Source organism: Benincasa hispida, chromosome 5 (assembly GCF_027475165.1).
Source record: "Benincasa hispida cultivar pf3 chromosome 5, pf3_genome.v1.1, whole genome shotgun sequence".
Lineage (NCBI taxonomy): Eukaryota > Viridiplantae > Streptophyta > Magnoliopsida > Cucurbitales > Cucurbitaceae > Benincasa > Benincasa hispida.
In genome coordinates, this window is record NC_143482.1 from 49,876,842 (window position 1) to 49,896,064 (window position 19,223).

General features: G+C 35.0%; 1 protein-coding gene across 3 annotated transcripts; it reads right to left on the reverse strand.

The window, feature by feature from the left end:
• Nucleotides 1–7,419: 7,419 nt before the first annotated feature.
• LOC120078760 (protein RADIALIS-like 3) lies at nucleotides 7,420–18,898 on the reverse strand. Of its 3 annotated transcripts, none has more exons than XM_039033068.2 (2): nucleotides 18,545–18,895; nucleotides 7,420–7,648 (listed from the first exon to the last, which is right to left on the reverse strand). In XM_039033068.2, the coding sequence occupies exons 1-2, from the start codon at nucleotides 18,805–18,807 to the stop codon at nucleotides 7,645–7,647; spliced, it is 267 nt and encodes an 88-aa protein (XP_038888996.1). In that variant the 5' UTR covers nucleotides 18,808–18,895; the 3' UTR covers nucleotides 7,420–7,644. The 3 variants fall into 3 exon arrangements, with proteins under 3 accessions (XP_038888996.1, XP_038888997.1, XP_038888995.1); XM_039033069.2 differs by lacking the exon at nucleotides 7,420–7,648 and adding an exon at nucleotides 12,028–12,627 and having other exon boundaries at nucleotides 18,545–18,898; XM_039033067.2 differs by lacking the exon at nucleotides 7,420–7,648 and adding an exon at nucleotides 16,748–16,960 and having other exon boundaries at nucleotides 18,545–18,890.
• Nucleotides 18,899–19,223: the final 325 nt, after the last annotated feature.

A 19,223-nucleotide genomic window follows, 5' to 3' on the forward strand; every position in this document is an offset into this window, starting at 1 on the left:
TTCCTACACGATCGGATAGCTTCCCTAAACGATTGTATTGTGTGTCGAATTTGCTAAAAGATTGTATACCTTTTCCTAAATGATCGTTCAGTAAAACCTACACGATCGTGTAGTTTCTCCTAAACGATAAGCATCTTGCTATACGATAGCATCTTTTTCCCTCGCACTTGCTTATCGCCTACACGATCTGTTCTTCCTCCTTCCTCTACCAAATTCACCAAAGACCATGCTTTGGGTTCTCACTCCGAGATACCTGGGGCTCTTTTCTGGTGGTGTCGTCCCTGCGGCATTCATGTTCATGCGGTTGTTCGGCCATTAGTTGATCGGGTAGAGGTTTCCACGGCATTGAGTTTCGAAGTTTAAAGAACGTCTTCAACTGGTATGGTAACTCTCTCCCTCGTTTATTATTGTTCAAAGCATGCCTTTAATTGACTGTTTGGTTGCATAACTGTGCGTGTGAATGTATATTGTGTATTTCGGTCACGGTGAGACCAGAGCGATCCAAACGAGCTCATGGAACTCTTCAGTAAGAGATCCTTCAATTAGTATCAGAGCCTGGTTCTGATACTCTAATTTCATATGTTCCAACGAAATGACATTTGCGTTCTTGGTGGGTACATTTCTACACTGTTTAATGGTTAAATTTTCGTGGATGTGCGGGATTAATGGATGTTTTCATGGATGATTAGCCTCGGTTTGATTTAAATCTTTTACATTTTCGGTTGTTTATAATGGTCCCTGAGTTTTTGGGCATTAATAATCGTTATCGAGTCTGTATTCAAAGTTTGTTTAAAGTTTTGAGTCATTCAAAGAAGAAGATCGGTGCAAGGGTTGCGGTTCTTCGAGGAAGGAGGCGATCTTCTATTGATCGCATCGTGTAGAAGTTGTGGTACGTGATCGCTGTTGATCGCATCGTAAAGACGATGGAGTACGCTATCGTTGTTGAACGCATTGGTTAAACGATGGGGTATGATCAAAAGTTGATCGTATCGTATTGACAATCGGGTACGCGATCGTAAAGTATTAGGTCGTGTAGACGATAAGATGCTCACGTATAGTTTAAAGCGCGCGCACTATACGATCGTTTAGGTTAGCAAGTTTCATCGCTTAGTAACTGACTAAACGATCACTTAGTAGCGCAAGGTAAATTGTTTACCTGTCGTCGCGCTAAGAGATCGCATAGACAATCAAGCTTCACAGCCTTGTTGTCGTCTACGTTATCGTTTAATTATGCTTTTATTGTCTAGTGTGCGCTGGACGATCGCCTACCTACAGTGTTTACTACACGATGGAGTTCTTCTGGTGGTTGAAGACCCGGTTCGTCTGTGAACCGGTTTGCTCGATGAAAAATGTAATAGATAGGATTATTTCATTCCGATTTTTTATAAAGGCTCATCCCGGTCCATTAATTCTTTATTTATTACATGCGATGTATGTTTTTTATATATCATATGGTATGCACATATAGTAAATCCCACCTTAGGTTATGTAATGGTCATGCATCATCACTTTATTGTAATTGTTATAATTTAGAGACGCATGATTTAAATTATGTAAGAGCATGCTCATGCATCATATAATATAAGAGTTAAATTTATGCATGCATAAAAAGCATTGACATGCATCATCTTTATATTATAATTGTTATAGTATGAGGGTGAATGATAGCATGTTTGCTTGGTTGTTACGCGTTACATAAAAGTTATATATAGTAACAACCGAAAATTGCATGAAGCATGACACATAGCTTACTTTATAAATGTTATAAATGCCTCGTTATGCGCAATGGTTTTAGTTGTTTCTTTTTAAAAGTTAAAGAGAAATTAGAACTAAAAGAAATAAGAAAGACATGCATGCTTACTTAGGTTTAATTCATGGTTTTAAAGTGTTTAATACTTAGATCACATAGACCTAAGATCACGGTTCTAATACGATTAGTAACCCTAAGGATTTAATCTTTTAATCAGTTTAATAGGATTAAATTGGCTAAGGTTAAAGTGTAGCAAATCTATCTATAAGGGACCTTTTGTCTAAGGCGGGTTCTATCTAGGCTGGGGTATTTAAGTTGACAGAAACGTAACACCCCTACTTGGTAACTTACCTAGAAAGGTGAATTAGATAGATTTGATGCATGCATGCAAGTTAAGAACAGTCCATTAAAGTGTTTAAATGTGACTACTTGAACTTGTTCATAATTCATAGATAAACGTTGTTTATGAGCAGAGTTTAAAAAGACGACTTAGATTAAAATCAGTAGTCGGATTGTCTAGGTTAATAAACCCTAGGTAGAACATTCAGTGGGAGGTACTTGGGGCATAAGATGCTTCACTTAAACCTTTCACATTTCTCCTAAATAGTCCACACCGTGAAATCTACCCTCGACTTCGCGACACCTTTGGCGTGTCCCCCTAACGGTTGGTGTTTGGGTAGGTCAATATCAAGGTGGATGGAGAGAGTGTTCATAGTAAGTGGGAGCGGGAAGTGCGACAGCATATCCCTTGGTCTCCTTCGTTAGGTTGAATAAAATTACTGCGCATCGCCTCGAGGTACCCTAGGAGTGTCCCCCTAAAGGATGACAGTTTTGCGCGTTTCTTTATTTGATCTCCTGTAAGAGGATAAGGTAACTTAGTCTCTTGTCCTAATCTGCTTCTTCCCTATAATTGGCTCATTAGGGCGGGACTCTGGCACCGAAAGCGATGGGTCACACTTACATGGAATTGTTAAAGGTTAATAGTTCTGGACCAAAAAATGGTGGCTATTAGGTTTAGTTCCAAGAGTTGGTGTCTAATAGTTGAGAATGTCTTATCCCAGCGAAGGGGCAAGTGATCACCCCACCGGTGACGTTTGTCCTGCCTCACTGGGGCATCATTGCAAAATAGAAGTCTATATCTTAGGGTACTTGAAACTGTTTTGCAAAACTGATCGGTTTAAAAGTGGTTTAGCAAATTCTAATAAAATTTTGTTCGTATTTTCAACAACATTTTCAAAATGGCAATAACCACGTTGGCATTACTAAGCGCCAGAAAACTCACTGGCGATAATTTCGCAACTTGGAAACACTTGATCACGACGATCCTAATCATCGAGAATCTAATGTTCACTTTCATGGAGGCTTGTCCTCTTATTCTAGCTCCCAATGTCGCTCGAAATGTTTGAGAGGTATACGAGCGATGGACAAGGGCGAATGAGAAGGTCTGAGCCTATATCTTGGTAAGTCTTTCTGAAATCTTGACCAAGAAACATGAGCCTATGGTCTCAGCGCGTGAGATCATGGAATCCCTGCGGGGGATGTTTAGACAATCGTCTGAACATCTTATGCATGAGGCTCTTAAATACATATTTAACTCCAAAATGGAAGAAGGCACCTTTGTTTGTAAACATGTGCTTAACATGATGGCCCACTTTAATGTGGCGGAGTTGAATGGGTCTACCATCATTCAGAGCAGCCAGGTTAGCATAATCCTGCATTCTTTGCTAGAGAGCTTCCTGCACTTTTTTAGCAATGTGATTCTTAACAAAGTGAAATCTAACCATACAACTCTCCTTAATGAGTTGCAGACCTACCAGTCTTTACTGAAAAGTAAGGAGAGGCAGAAGGGTGAGGCAAATGTTGCTTCATCCTCCAAGACATTCCATAGAGGTTTGAACTCAGGAACGAAGTCTACACCTTCTACTTCTAACTTTGCAAAGAGGAAAAGGAAAAAGGGTGGTAAATGAAAAGGGATGGTATCTGCTAACCCACCGCCTGTCGCCCCAAGAAGGCATCCACAGGTTACTAAGGGAAAATGTTTCTACTACAACCAAGATGGAAACTGGAAGAGCAACTGTCCTCAGTATCTAAAAGAGAAGAAAGTAGCCAAGGCTAAGGCCAAAACCGATAAAGGTAAATGTGATTTACTTGTTCTTGAAACTTGTTTAATAAAGAATGATGATTCTGTCTGGATAATTGATTCAGGCGCCACTAACCATGTTTGTTCTTCTTTTCAGTAGATTAGATCTTGGCGACAGCTGAAGGATGGTGAGATGATGATGCGAGTAGGCACTGGGTACGTCGTCTCAACTGTGGCAGTGGGAGAACTCTAGTTAGCTTTACATAATAGGTTTCTTATTTTAAATGATGTATATATTGTTCCCGAACTAAAAAGGAACCTCATTTCTATAAAGTGTTTATTGCAATATAAATATACTATCTCGTTTAATGTGGATAAACCGTTTATTCATAAAGATGGTTTTTTATTTCCACAACAAATATGGAATCAAATTTATATGTACTAAGGCCGTTAGCCTGTAATTCCGTCCATAGTACTGAATTATCCAGAACTGTCGTAACTCAATCAAAACGTTGACGAATTTCTCCAAAAGAAAATTCCCAACTTTGGCATCTTCGTTTAGGGCACATCAATCTCAATAAGATTGAGAGATTGATGAAGAATGGACTTCTAGGTTTGTTAGAAGAAAATGTTTTACCAGTGTACGAATCTTGCCTTGAGGGTAAGATGACTAAATGACCTTTTACTAGAAAAGGTTATAGAGTCAAACAGTCTCTTGAGTTAGTACATTCTGACTTTTGTGGTCCTATGAATGTACGAGTCCGAGGTGGCTATGAGTATTTTATCAGTTTTACTGATGATTACCCCAGGTACGGGTATGTTTATCTTATGCAACAGAAGTCTGAATCCCTTGAAAAGTTCAAAGAGTTCAAGGCTGAAGTTGAAAACACATTGGATAGACGGAGTAAAACACTTTAATCGTATCGAGGTGGAGAGTTTTTGGACTCGACATTCTAAGACTATTTGATAGAACATGGAATCATTTTCCAACTCCCAGCGTCGGGTATACCTCGCAAAATGTTGTAGCAAAGAGGAGAAATAGAACCTTGTTAGACATGGTTCACTGGATGATGAGTTACGCTTCCTTACCGAACTCATTTTAGGGTTTTGCAGTGGAGACTGCGGTATACATACTCAACTATGTTCCCTTCAAGATTGTTACAAGGACACCTCTGCAGTTGTGGAACGGGCGTAAAGCTAGTTTACGTCACTTCTGCATTTGGGGTTGCCCTGCACATGTGTTTGAGGCTAATCCCAAAAAGTTGGAACCACGGTCGAGGTTATGCCTCTTTGTAGGCTACCCCAAAGGTACACGAGGGGGTTATTTTTATGATCCGATGGAAAATAGGGTGTTTGTTTCAACAAATGCTACTTTCCTGGAGGAGGATCATATAAAGGAGCACAGTCCACGAAACAAAATTGTGTTGCGTGAACTTTCCAATGAAACTACTAAAACTTCAACAAGAGTTGTTGAAGAGCCTGCTACATCATCAAGAGTTGTTGATAGAAGTTCATCCAGTAGGTCATTTCCACCTCAAGAGTTGAGAGAACTTCGATGTAGTAGGAGGGTTACGAACCCGCCCGTTTGTTATCTGGGTTTCACGAAAATCCTTGCTATGGTAGCAGATGGCAATGCTGAGGATCCATTGTCTTATAAGAAGGAAATGGAGGATATTGACCGGGATGAATGGGTAAAGGCCATGGATCTCGAGATGGAGTCGATATACTTCAACTCAATATGGGATCTTGTAGATCAGCCTGATGTGGTAAGACCTATAGGTTGTAAATAGATCTATAAACATAAACGGGGTGCTGATGGGAAGGTACAGACCTTCAAAGCTCAACTTGTGGCAAAGGGTTATACCTAGGTAGAGAGGGTCGACTATGAGAAGACTTTCTCGCCTGTTGCCATGTTAAAGTCAATCTGCATCCTCCTGTCCATTGCAGCTTATTATAATTATGAGATCTGGAAAATGGATGTCAATACGACCTTTCTGAATGGCAATCTTAAGGAGACCATTTATATGGTGCAACCTGAGGGATTCATAGCCCAAGGTCAAGAGCAAAAGGTTTTCTAACTGAATCGGTACATTTATGGATTGAAACAGGCGTCTGGATCTTGGAACATACGGTTTGATACTGCATCAAGTCGTATGGCTTTGACCAAAACGTTGATGAACCTTGTGTCTACAAGAAGATCATCAATACTTCAGTAGTCTTCTTAGTGTTGTACGTAGACGATATCCTACTCATTGGAAATGATGTAGGTCTACTGACTGCAGTTAGGAACTTGTTAGCAACCTAATTCCAAATGAAAGATTTGGGAGAGGCTCTGTTTGTTCTAGGTATACATATCTTTCGGGATCGTAAGAACAAAGTGCTAAAACTATCTAGGGCATCGTACATTGACAAGATGTTGCTCAAGCACTCGATGCACGACTCCAAGAAGGGCCTACTGTCATTCAGGCATGGAGTCACTTTGTCTAAGGACATGTGTCCTAAGACGCCTCAAGAGGTTAAGAAGATGAGACGGATCAGTCTAACCCAGGTCATTTTAATGTTGTTGACCCGTTTACGAAAGCTCTCATGGCTACAGTGTTTGAGAGTCACCTACAGAGCATGGGTCTACAGGATCACCCGCGACTGGACTAGGGTAAGTGGGAGATTTTCTTGTACTAGGCTTTTATGCCCTAGTTTATTGTTTTGTACTAATTTATTGTACACCCCACTTCGCTTTAGAACAAGTAGGAGATTGTTGGGGTTGATCTAAAGTCTTGTGGTCTATAGTTTGTAAACAAATTATACGAACACATGTGTTGTTAATATATGATATTTGCTTCACATCTTGTATTTTTGCTCAATTGCTTGTTTTATTTGCTTTACCTCAAACCAATAAACATAAGATCCCTGGTTATCTGTATGTGACTCAAGCATGTATGTGGTGACATACAAGTGGATAATGTCTTGAGTGATAACCAAAATAGTCTGTAGTATATAGATATAGGAGGGAAATCTTATCCTGGTAACGCTACGAATGCGGCCCGCTTTGAAGAATTGTCACAAGTGTTGTGACTTGTCACAAATGGTCTGATCCTGATCATTCGTGTTGGGGACATGCGAGCGAGGGCGTCCTATATAAAGAGTTTGTATAAGACTTGACCACAAAGTGTTTAGTCTCGTTATATAACACCGTTCATGACAGAGACTTCACTTCACTAGGATGACCATAGGTATCATGATCTCAATCCTAAGTGAGTTGAGAATTCCTGCCATTGAGGGTGGTCCTTTGATTTGTATGGGTATGAGTGCCCAGGTCGTCGATTCAAACCTACCATTTAAGGGATTCATCTGATTTGAGAGCTGGGAACTCAGTAACACAAGATGGAATTTGCTCCTTTCCCGAGGCAGAGGTAAGTAGATAGATAGCTCCCTTAAGGGCTGACTCCATGTCACACCCCCTCCCAGATTACCCTTTTAATCTAGAAGAGGATATGACCGTGGTAGTTACTAGCCTTACCGCCAGCACCCATCACTAAAACCTTTTAATCAAAATACCAACCTGTTTAAAACATTAATAGTATATGCATACAACAAACCTCCCTTAAGGTTCTACAAAGATTACATAAACATATGCATACAGCCATGTCATAACATCTACGGGAAAATATTCACAGATGGCCCAAACATTCTTAACAAAACCCTAGTCCCTCTCAAAACATGTGTACACAAACAAGCCATCAACCTAAGTTCTTCTTAATAAGTCGGGCCTTTCAGTGGCAAGCAGTAGCAGGATCAATCTTGAGGAATCTGACCACTACCTGAAAAAGGAAAACATAAGAAATCTTTGAGCTAGTAACCCAGTGATTGACTATAGAATCATATTACATCATGCATTACATCATTATAAACATGTAAATATACTGATGAGTATCTCAAGCAACTTTCTCTAAATATAGCTTTAAACCATTCTTAAGCATCATTAACATCATTATTCCTTAGTTGAGAATGAGCCTAAAACGCTCTAGCTCCCAACGTCTATTACCGACCAAGAGACCCATACTTCGGTCTCCCTTTGGTGGTGCATGGCCTAGGAGACTCATACATCGGTCTCTCATTCAGAATTACCTACGTGCACGTGGAGTTTTCTAAGTATTGTCAATACCTTAGGTACCGACCAAGAGACCCATACTTCAGCCTCTCATAGAGTTTTCTAAGTACCGTTCATACCTTAGGTACTATTACCCAGATACCTTCTCCATGTACTTCAGTATCGGGTTATTTCGTAGCATCAATCTATGTTTCATTGCATGTCGTTTACACAAGAACTCATTCTATCATAGCCTTCCTCTAGGAAGTATATTCAATCCTTAGAAACTGAACTTTTGTAATAATTTCACAACATACCTTGGCCTATGTTAAACATATACAAGCCGGGAGAGATGTGTTAAGCTATTCATTAACCATTTGTTGCTTGAGGGAGTATAAATTCATCATTAGCATCACTGCAACTTACTTGGCCTTATATGCATAAGTATTGAAAGCATTAATTTCATTTAGTTACTCACAGCTCGTCGGGGCTCTTAACAGTTTATACGCCTCTCCTAGCTCTTCTTGGCCTGAAAGGACATAATTCTTGGTTAAACTACTTAAAATTCTTAGCAGAATACCTCAAATAGTTCTTTACCAATGGAACTTTCATTAACAAAGACAACATTACTAGTGAGATCCTCCTCATGAGCGAGATCCTTCTCATGAGCAAGATCCTCATAAGCGAGATCAAGCTTTTCCTGGCCAACTTTCATCCTAGAGATACTCACCATACCAGTGAGATTCAGCCTAATTTCTAGCAAGATTTTCTTCTAGAGCGAGATCCTCAGCATAAAATTAGCGAGATTTCCTTCATTAGCGAGATCCTCATTCTTCTTATCTCGCTATAGCTCTCCACGGTGAGTTGTGTGCTTGTTCTTCCCAAGCTGCTGTCTGCTTATGCACAGATTCTCTATTACAACTTCAAAAATCCGTAACTCAAAATCCAGACCTCTTTTGAAGGAACTTCCTTCTACAAACTTGTTTAGAATTGAGTAACTTTCTTACCTTAAAATTTCAGCCAAATATTCCTTATAGTTTGGCCTGGAACTTTCAATCTTCACCTTAGGCTCTGATTAATCCGAGATTCTACCTCTTCTGCAAATTCTCCACTTTCGTTCTTCTCCTCTTGTAATCTTTCTCTAGTAATACAACCTCGGAAACTATATTCTCCTAGCTTTCAAATGGCACCACTTTCACTAATTTTTCTCTTGTCAATTGTCGAACCCATGCTTTTGATGTTTTACTTCCTTTTAATCTTCCTGCCGCCTCCCGAGTTCAAAGATTATTTTGCCACGTTACCCCACAGTTAGTGCTTCCAGCCACACCTATAAATAAGCTTACTCATTAAATAAATATTTTTCCTTTCTCCATAATTCCTATAAATACACATAGATTTCCATTGGTTAAATATTTAATATAACATTCCTTTGGTTAACAAGCTTATCTAGGAAACTTAGAGTTCGGGGTTTTCATTCCAAGGCTTGAACGATGTGGCGCCACACACCTTCTCTTGGCCCTAGAGATGTTCACACATAGTTGGACTATGTTGTATTGTTCATTAGAGGAATCAGTAGTACTTAATGAGTGAGATGTAATTACAGGGGCAAAATGGTAATTTGGTCCATCTATACTTGTAAAGGGTCATCGTACTCATGATTGGTTATATCCGATGGACACAGAAATATATCTGTGATAAGAAGAGTTCAGCTATTGGTCTTTAGTAGAATGTCTGATAGTTAATGGATGGTGGATCTCGTGGCTAAAGAGTTTAGTCAGTTATTCACAGACCGTTGGAGTTTAAGCCATAAGTTCATTAGGTCTCCTAGGTAGCTTTGATAAAGTCAAGAACCAGTGTTTGGGTTAATTTGAAATGTTAAATTAACAAGAGAAAGTTCAATTATATATGATATAATTAGACTAGTTAATTATATATAATACAATTGGACTGGTTAATTATATATGATATAATTGGCTGAATGTATGAGATACATTATTTTTTGAGAAGATTAGATATAAATATGATTTATATCAAGTAGAGGAGAAAAGGCTATAGTAGATATGTGATATCAAACTATAAGATAAAAGTATAATATGATTATATTTATTTTTAATTAATTGGTTAATTATATGAAAATTAAGCCAATTTTTCACGTTCGAACGTGCATTAGTGAGGCAGCATCGGTTATTATAACCAATGAATTAAAATGAAAATGGTTTTCATTTTGATAAACGATCGTATATCTTTTCCTAAACGATAAGCATCTTGTTATACAATAACGTCATTTTCCTTCTCACTTGCTTATTGCCTACACGATCTGTTCGTCCTCCTTCCTTTACCAAATTCACCAAAGACCATGCTTTTGGTTCTCACTCCGAGAATATCTAGGGCTCTTTTCTGGTGGTGTCGTCCCCACGGCATTCGTGTTCATGCGGTTGTTCGGGCATTGGTTGATCAGGTAGAGGTTTCCGCTGCGTTGAGTTCAGAAGTTTGAAGAACGTCTTCAACTGATATGGAAACTCTCTCCCTCGTTTATTTTTGTTCAAAGCATGCCTTTCATTGACAGTTTGATTTCATAATTGTGCGTGTGAATGTATATTGTGTATTTCCATCACGGTGAGATTAAAGCGATCCGAACGTGATCATGGAACTCTTCGATAAGAAATCCTTCATTATAGACTATAGAAATGCCTTCCAATTAAGTAAAACAGTAGATGAATCATAATTTACACCATAAACGAGCTAAATAGATTATATCTTCTCAAATATGAGTCAAAGGTTTGTCCTCATTTTGAAAGCTCAACTACATGATTATTAGATAATCAATGCAATGATGAAGTTTAAACTGTCAAGTTACTTACTTGCCAAAATAATTTGACTTTTAATGTAATATTTTAATTGTCGTAATTCAACCATTAAACTGGATAGAAATCAATTAATTTTTTTTTAATCTGTCTTTAGATTATTCCAAGTTTGTATTTATAACAAAATTTGACGTCCGCTAAATTTTCATGTTTTATTATATTTACATTTTCTTTGAAAAAAAAATTATATTCATTCAATTATCCTTTTTGGAGTGTCAAATATTTTGAGTTAATATCTAAAAACCTAACATAGCAATTAGTCATTGTTATAAAGATGTACTGAAAAAGATATTTAACGTAACAACTATTGTTGTCATTCTAGTAATTTTGGGACATATGATATAAAAAAAAGTTAAAAATAAATAAATAGAAAAGAAGACACGAAAGAAAAAGAAAAAGAAAACTTTATTTAGTCTTACCATACATGTGGAGTTGGAGAGTCAAACTTTGAACATTTTAATTAAAATTATCTTGCTTTTAATAAGTTGAGCTATATGCTTATATTGAGATGAAAAAGTTGTATCTCCTATTAAATACCTCTTGTGATGATAAATTGTGTACGTCCGTACATGTGTGTTCTAAAAATTAAATAAAATAAAAACGTTAGCGATGTATAAATTCATTTTTGGGAAACTTTGTTTTGAAAATTTATATAATATTCTTCAAGTTGGATAAAATTTCAAACAAATAACTTAAAATTTAAATTTGTAGCAAATGAATGGATCAAATAAAAAGAGCCTTAATAACATATACTATTTCTAGCTATTGCCCTGACTTTCTCATTCTCATTGAAACTAAATTATTCTCGGTTAACAAATATCTAACCAAGTCTATTTAGGGTTCCATTAGCATCAATTGGATTTGCCTAAATGCCATTTGTAGATCAGGGAGGATTCTTTTATTTTGGAATGACTTAAAACATCAGATTTCTGAATACATTCAAGGCACTTACTCCATCTTTTCTAGATTTATTCTGAGTGATGGTTTCTCTTGGTGTTTGACGGCTATTTATGGCCCAACTGAAAGAAAAGATAGAAAAAAAATATTTGGTGAGCTCTTCTCTTTGGAATACTTATGTTTTTTTATCTTGGATTCTTGTGGTGATTACGATGTCATCAAAGATCAAAATGAAACCTCCTCCCCAAATCCAGCCAAACATAGTATGAAAAAATTCGATGCTTTCATTGATAACTTTAGGCTCCTTGACGACCCCCCCCGACAAATGGTTCATATACTTGTCAAACCTTAGGACTAGGCATGTCCTATCAAGAATTGATCTTTCCTTGTATTAACAGAATTGGGAAGATAAATTCCTTCCATATTATACCAAGTTGCTTGCTAGAACTATATTTTACCACTTTCCAATTGCCCTTGAGACTTCAAATCTTACTTTGGACCCTTGTCCTTTTAGGTAAAACAATTATGAGCTAGATAACTTGAGCTTCAAGAATAATATCAACTTTTGGTGGAACAACACGCACCAAATTGGATTCCTAGGATACTCTTTCATTAGGAGATTGAAAAAACTTGCTTATACTGTCAAAAATTACAGCAGAATACAAAAGATTACTAATAAGGCCAAGAAACAAAGATGGATCAAAGAAATAGAAGTTATTGACAGACTTAAAGCTAATCAGAACTTGTCTGATATTGATTATTAAAGAAGATTTTCTCTCAAAGCAGATTTCAACAATGCTATTAACAAAGACAACCTCTATTGGGCTCAAAGATTTAAAAAACAATAGTTTTTAGAGAGAGATGAAAATACTGCCTTTTTCCCCAAGGTTTGCTTGGCCAGGCAAAGAAGAAATTTTATTGTAGAAATCACCAATAAAGATGGAGTTAGCTGCAAAAATAACAACAGTATTGAAAAAGCTTTAATCCATCATTTTAAGGATATCTATGTTGGGAAATATCATATGCATGGTATATTAAAACTCTTGACTGGAATGTGATTTCTCATGAACAAAACCAGAGGCTCATTGCCCACTTCAAAGAACTTAAGGTACACTCTGTGCTCAGTTCTATTACTACTAATAAAGCTCCTAGTCCTGATGAATTTACTATTGAGTTCTACAAAAGTACTGCAACATTTTCAAAGACGATATCATGGGAGTGTTCCCCAACTTTTTCAGGAATTGTGTAGTAAAGAAAAATCTTAATGAAACTTATATTGTTTTAATTGCAAAGAAAGATGAAGCTTTTCTAACCTCTGATTACATGCCTATAAATCTTACCACTTCCTTGTATAAAATCTCGCCAAAGTGTTTGCGAAGAGACTAAAACTCACCTTGCCTACGATTGTGTCTTAAAACCAAATCGCTTTTTTCAAGAATCGCAAAATCACTAATGACACTTTTGTGGCCAAAGTCATCAATTTCTGGAAGTACAAGAAAACCAAAGATTTTATGTTCAAGCTTCACATTGAAAATGATTGTGACAAGATCAACTAGAGGTTCATTAACTTTATGCTCTTGAAAAAAGGCTTTAATCCTAACTGGAGAAAGTGGATCAATAATTTCAATTCAACTATCAGTTATTCTGTGTTGATTAATAGAATACCTAGAGGTCACATTATCGCTAACAAAGGTATCAGACAAAGAGACTTCCTCTCCTCATTTATTTTAATTTTTGTTCTTTTCATGGACTGTCTTCTCTGATCAACTGCTCATGACATCCTTCTTTTCGTTGAGGATAATGATTTTGTTGGATTGTATATCCTAAAACTCACAGTTTGTAAGACTAAACATATTCTATTTGCACTAAAAGAATTATTGAGGTTTATTCAATAAAACTGTTATTGAATATGTATAAATTGCACTTGTAAAAACTAAATCCAATAGACTAAGGTCCATGACTATTACACGAGTACTTGAACTTTATGGGAAGTCATAAGAGTGGATCAAGTTCGAGAAGATAGCCAAAACGATCTATAGTATACGGATAAGGTCAGGTACCTTATTTTAGGGACACTATTGGAAGCAGCCCACTTTGTATTTAGTACAAACGATGTTATCCTAAATCATTCATGTGGAGACATATGAGTGGCGGCATCCTATTCCAAGAGTTTGTGTAAGACCGGATCGAGAAATAAGTCACTCTTACTTTATAACGCTGTTTACTGTTTAAGACTGATTATTTCAAAGCGATGACCTAGGTAACTTGACCTTAATCCCTAGCTAACTATGAACTCCTGTTTATTCGGGATTATCCTTAAATTTGCATCGGTGAGGGTTGGCTCAACAACATCGGCTCAACAAGCCTCCAATTTCAAAGATAAGACAGGGTAGATAGTTGGGGACATAGGGTGCAAGATGGAATTCACTCCTACTCGGTTTTAGGGATAGTAGAGAGGTTATTCCCTTATGTACTGACTCTAGGTCTTGAACAAGGGGTCCCACCCTCTCATTGGCTCGAGAGGGACTCGATTTGGTGATTGAATCACAAACCAATTATTCATTAGAGGACCAGTGGGACTTAAGAAATAATATGCAATCTCGGGCTAAAACAACTTTTGACCTAGTCAAGATTACGAACAACTTGTGAAAGATCGACTTACTCATTATAGTTATATCGAAGTGGACAGAAATATATCTACAATGAGAGGAGTACATCTATTGGGCTTTAGTGGAGTAACCTGGTAATTAATGATTTTTGTTAATTATGTTAAAGAGTTTAACAAATTAATCTCGGATCGTTGGAGCCTATGATCTATTAGTCTATTAGGTCCCCCTACTTGCTCACAAACGGACTAAACCTTATAATAGCGTACAGAAAGAGTTTGAAATAAACCTTATAATAGTGTAATGAGAGAATTTGAAATATTCAAAATTGAATTAAGGGAATTAGTAATTATATACAATATAACTATACATTTAATTATCAAGTTAAACAAATTAGAGAATTAGAAAATATTTAAATTTGATTTAAATGACATGAATAAGGATTTATGATTGTGTAATTGGTATTTTAATAATTTAATAATTTAATATTGGATATTAAATTATTTTAATTAATTAAATTGACTAACCATTTCGTGGTCTGATCTTATACAAGCTCTTTATATAGGATACTACCACGCACATATCTCCACATGAATGATCAATATCATATCATTTGTGGCACTTTACAACACTTGTAACATCTAAAAAGCGGGGTTGTATCCGTAGTGTTACTAGGATAAGGTACCCAACCTTATCTATCTACTATAAACCATTTAGGCCATTATTTAAACAAGATCTACATGTATGTCTCTACATCTTTGTTTAAATTACATAGAATAACCTAGGATCTTAGTTTATTGGATTGAGTATCATGCTCTGATGGATAGATGGACAATCAGATGTGGGACAGGGACAGCCGGATGGACGTTGGATGGAGGCTGTCTACGTTGCATAGTTTAGCTTTAGAGAGGATGAGATTGGATGGGATTGGGGCTACCAAATAACAAAAAGAATAAATAATAAATAAAAAGGAAATGATAGATTAGGGTTTTTAGGTTTGGGCTTGAGAGTTTTGCTTGAAGTTATGGCCTATGGGTAGTTTAGAGGAGTTGAGCTACAATACTAATTATATTATATATTATAAATATATAATTAAAAAAATATAAAATTATTTAATCGGGGCGAAGATATCGTCCCAGACGGAGATCCAAATTCATACCCCAATTCCCCATCCCACGGTCAAATTGAGGGATCCCTGACCTGCATGCAGGGACCCCACGGATTTTCTTGCCAACCCTACTAAAAATCAAATAGTCTTACTTTTGTCAAGGAAAATTATTTTAAATGACAAAATTGCAAAAAATACTTTTAAGTATAACAAAATAATCACTGTCTACCACCAATATACAATGATATTTTATTATATTTGTAAATAAGTTAGATTCATTTTACCATATTTGAAAACAACTGTTTATTAAAGATACGTTCTAGTTGAGATGTTTTAATTTTTGTCTACTATAGACTCAAATTTTCCAAAACCAAGCTCATTTACATATAAGTATTCATTTGACCCACAGCTAATGGCCAAAACCCTTTGTTTTTGTTTGTTTCTTTTCTTCTTTTTTTTTTTTTTTTCTGAAAAGATATATCTTTGTTTAGCTTTACATAAGAACAAAAGGAGATGGAATAAAGCACACACCAAGAATAGAAGTGTACTAGATGCCCTCAAACTTAAGCTATCTCAAGGTCCAACAATAACTTTTGAGTCATTTTCCTTTTTCTATTTCTCTTTTTTTAAAGAAAAACAAAAACTTCAAGGTTGTTTAGTGTTTGATTAATTGGGTTTTATACTATAAATCTAGGTTAATTTCAAATATAAAAAAATTGAATCAAAATATTTACAAAGTATGATAAAATTTCAAAATCAATCAATGATAGACGCAGATATTTCTATTAACATCTATTAGTGATATTAATTGGCACTGAAAAAAGTCTATCAGTGTCTATCAATATTTATCATTGATAGATTTTGAATTTTTGCTATATTTTAAAAATATCTTTACTAGTTTTGACAATCCTCCCCAAAGATAATTTTACATTGCCTCTTAAGAGATTTGAAGATGGGCATATTGATTTAAGAAACAATAGTTGATTTTTATTTTTTATATGGTTCATATATAATAAACCATCTACCCCACTGATTTTTTTTTTCTAACAAGAATCTAAATTTACATTCTTACAAGTTCTATTACTTAGACTTTGTTTGTTTTAATTTCTCTTTAATGTTTTCCAATGATGCCTTTAAATTCTTAATTAAAATTAAGCAAAAAAAAAAAAAAAAAAACATTATTGTAAAATATAGTACTTATTAATTATTCACAAATTTGGGGAAAGTACGTTAAAAAGTTCATCATATCGAAAACTTAATTATTTCTAAAGTCAAAGTGAGCATAGTTCAACTTAATATACGTCAGTGAATTCAAGAGAATTATAGTTCGAATAAAAAAAAAAAGTACAAGTTCATTTTCAAAAATAATAAAATTATAATCAAACATATTGTTGATTGTACACTTTTTATTGAGAGAAAGTTGATTTTAAAGATAAAATTTTACAGTAAAATATTTATGTATCCACCTAGGCCAAGTGAGCTAGCCATTTGTGTTTGATGAGAGATTGAAAGATGGTAGTGGCAATCATAGGCAATTTCTTCATTGAAGCTTTAGATACTTAAGCAGCCTAGCCAAAAAAGCAAAATGCAAAGTGAAGAACACATCAAATCAAAATAATTCATCCCCAATTTTAGTTTATTCAAGAAAATTTCAAGGTTGAAAAAAAAATTATTCATTTTTCTATTATGATATTTGACTAGGCAAAGTCAAATGTAATTTCATTAAAATGAACCCTACAACTAAAGGAGTGAGGAGAAAAAAAACTTAAAAAGAGTGATAGTTAAAACACCAATCAAAGTTGGAAATCATGTGTTGGAACAAAAGGTCTTGTGTTTTAAATCATTATTAATGTCATTTTCTATCTGTCGGCTTTCTATCTAATATTTTATTAATATAATTAAATTTATGGGTTATTTTCAAATATAGAAAATTATTAAAAAATATTTTTAAATATAGAAAAATTTCATTGTCTATCATGAATAGACAGTTACATTTTGTTATATCAAAAATATTTTCAATAGTTTTGTCATGTAAAATAATTACCCTAAATTTATCTTAATTGATCACTAACTTTTGGGTTTAGTTGTGATTTAAAAACATCCAAGATAGTTATTACTCTTTATTTGTTAAGTTTTTTTTTTTTTTTCCTTTTGTAATTTTAGAATTGAAAGTAGATTTGAACCTTTCTTGAGAAGTTGGTGATATTATTTTTAGGCATATTGATTTATTCCATCAAGTTGTATACACATTTGTTTTTATTGTTAATTTGGTTGGATGGCTCTAACATTTTCCTATCATAAATTAAATGTTTTTGGTCGGTTTTTTCCCCATAAGTTTAAGCATTTGTTGGATTATATATTTTGTAATTTTTGTTGGTTTTTAAGTAGGATTATTGTTGCTCTTTTAATTTTTTTTTTTTTATTATTAGTTTTAGACTTATTCAAGTTAAATTGTATAATTTTGTTGGATAAAAGTTATAGAAAAAAGAGAGACATTATGTTAATTTTACACTTGAATTCTTGAATAAATTTTACCTAAACTTTAATTATCTAATTAAATCTTAGACTTAAATAGTTACTACCTACTCAAAACTAACTAGCTAATTAGATTGTAGCCACCAAACTAGCCAATAAATTACTATACACTCAACTAACAAAATATTCAAAGTCTCACAAATATTCACCAACCACATAAAAATTCTAAAACTAATCACAAAACTAAGCACATAATAATCACCTAAACCTGGTATAAAAAAAAAATCTCCAAAAATAGAAAATATACATATATATGTATATATAAACATATCATCAGCTACAATAATTTGAAATATTCTTAATTCCTTTTCTAAAAACTATGGTTAAGATAGATTTTAAAACTAAATATTATGCCAACCAACATTATTATAGAGTAATTAAGTAATTTATTTTTGACAAAAGATAAGTTCAAATCTCTTATTTTAACAAGTTGGACTAAAAAAATATTTTATTATAATAGATCGACGTAGAAAATTATTGAAAGAGACTCCCACGATGTTGAAATAATTTAAAGAGAATTCATAAAAAGATATTTCGTAGTAAATCACGTATAAATTTTGAATAAAAAAAGATTAGTTCAAATTATTTCCTATATATCTTTCATCATCTTCACTAACCTCAGCTCTTCATCTCTATTGCCTCCGCCTCTATAATTGGGAATAGGAACACGACCGGACTCGATTCGCCGGAGATCTTCCAAGAGTACCTCATAGTGTCGTTTAACTTCGTCAGTTGACTTCCCGCCGACTGCCATGGCGATATTATGCCATCTCTCCGGCGTCTCTTTGTCGTACAACGCCAATGCCTTCTCAAAGAGCTTGTTTTGCTTTGCCGTCCATGTCGTCTCCGGTCGCTGCTGCTTCAAAGAGCTCGAAGCCATTGGCAAGAGGAAGAAGAACAATTTTTGGAGAGGGGATTTTGGGTTTTTTTTTTTTGGTTTGAGATGCAATGGAGAAATTAGAGAGATTTATATATGTAATATTATTGGAAGCAAGTTGGAAGAAATGTGTGTGTCGGCGAAAGGAGAAAGTGAGAGGGAGATGAGTGTGATTGGTTTCCCTTTCAGCCACAAGTGTGGAGGAGAGTATGAAGATATAAAGTGAAGAATCTATGTTAAAGGTGAAAAGGGTGTTTGATTTTTCTTCTTAAACTTTCTTTTTCTTTTTATATATAGGTTTGGTTCACTAAGGTCCTAAATAATAATTATTTGAGTTTTTTTTAAAGAAAAAGAGTATATAACATGCATCTCATGTCGCATCTATCTCTATTCATCTCGTTTAGCTATATAAGAAGAAA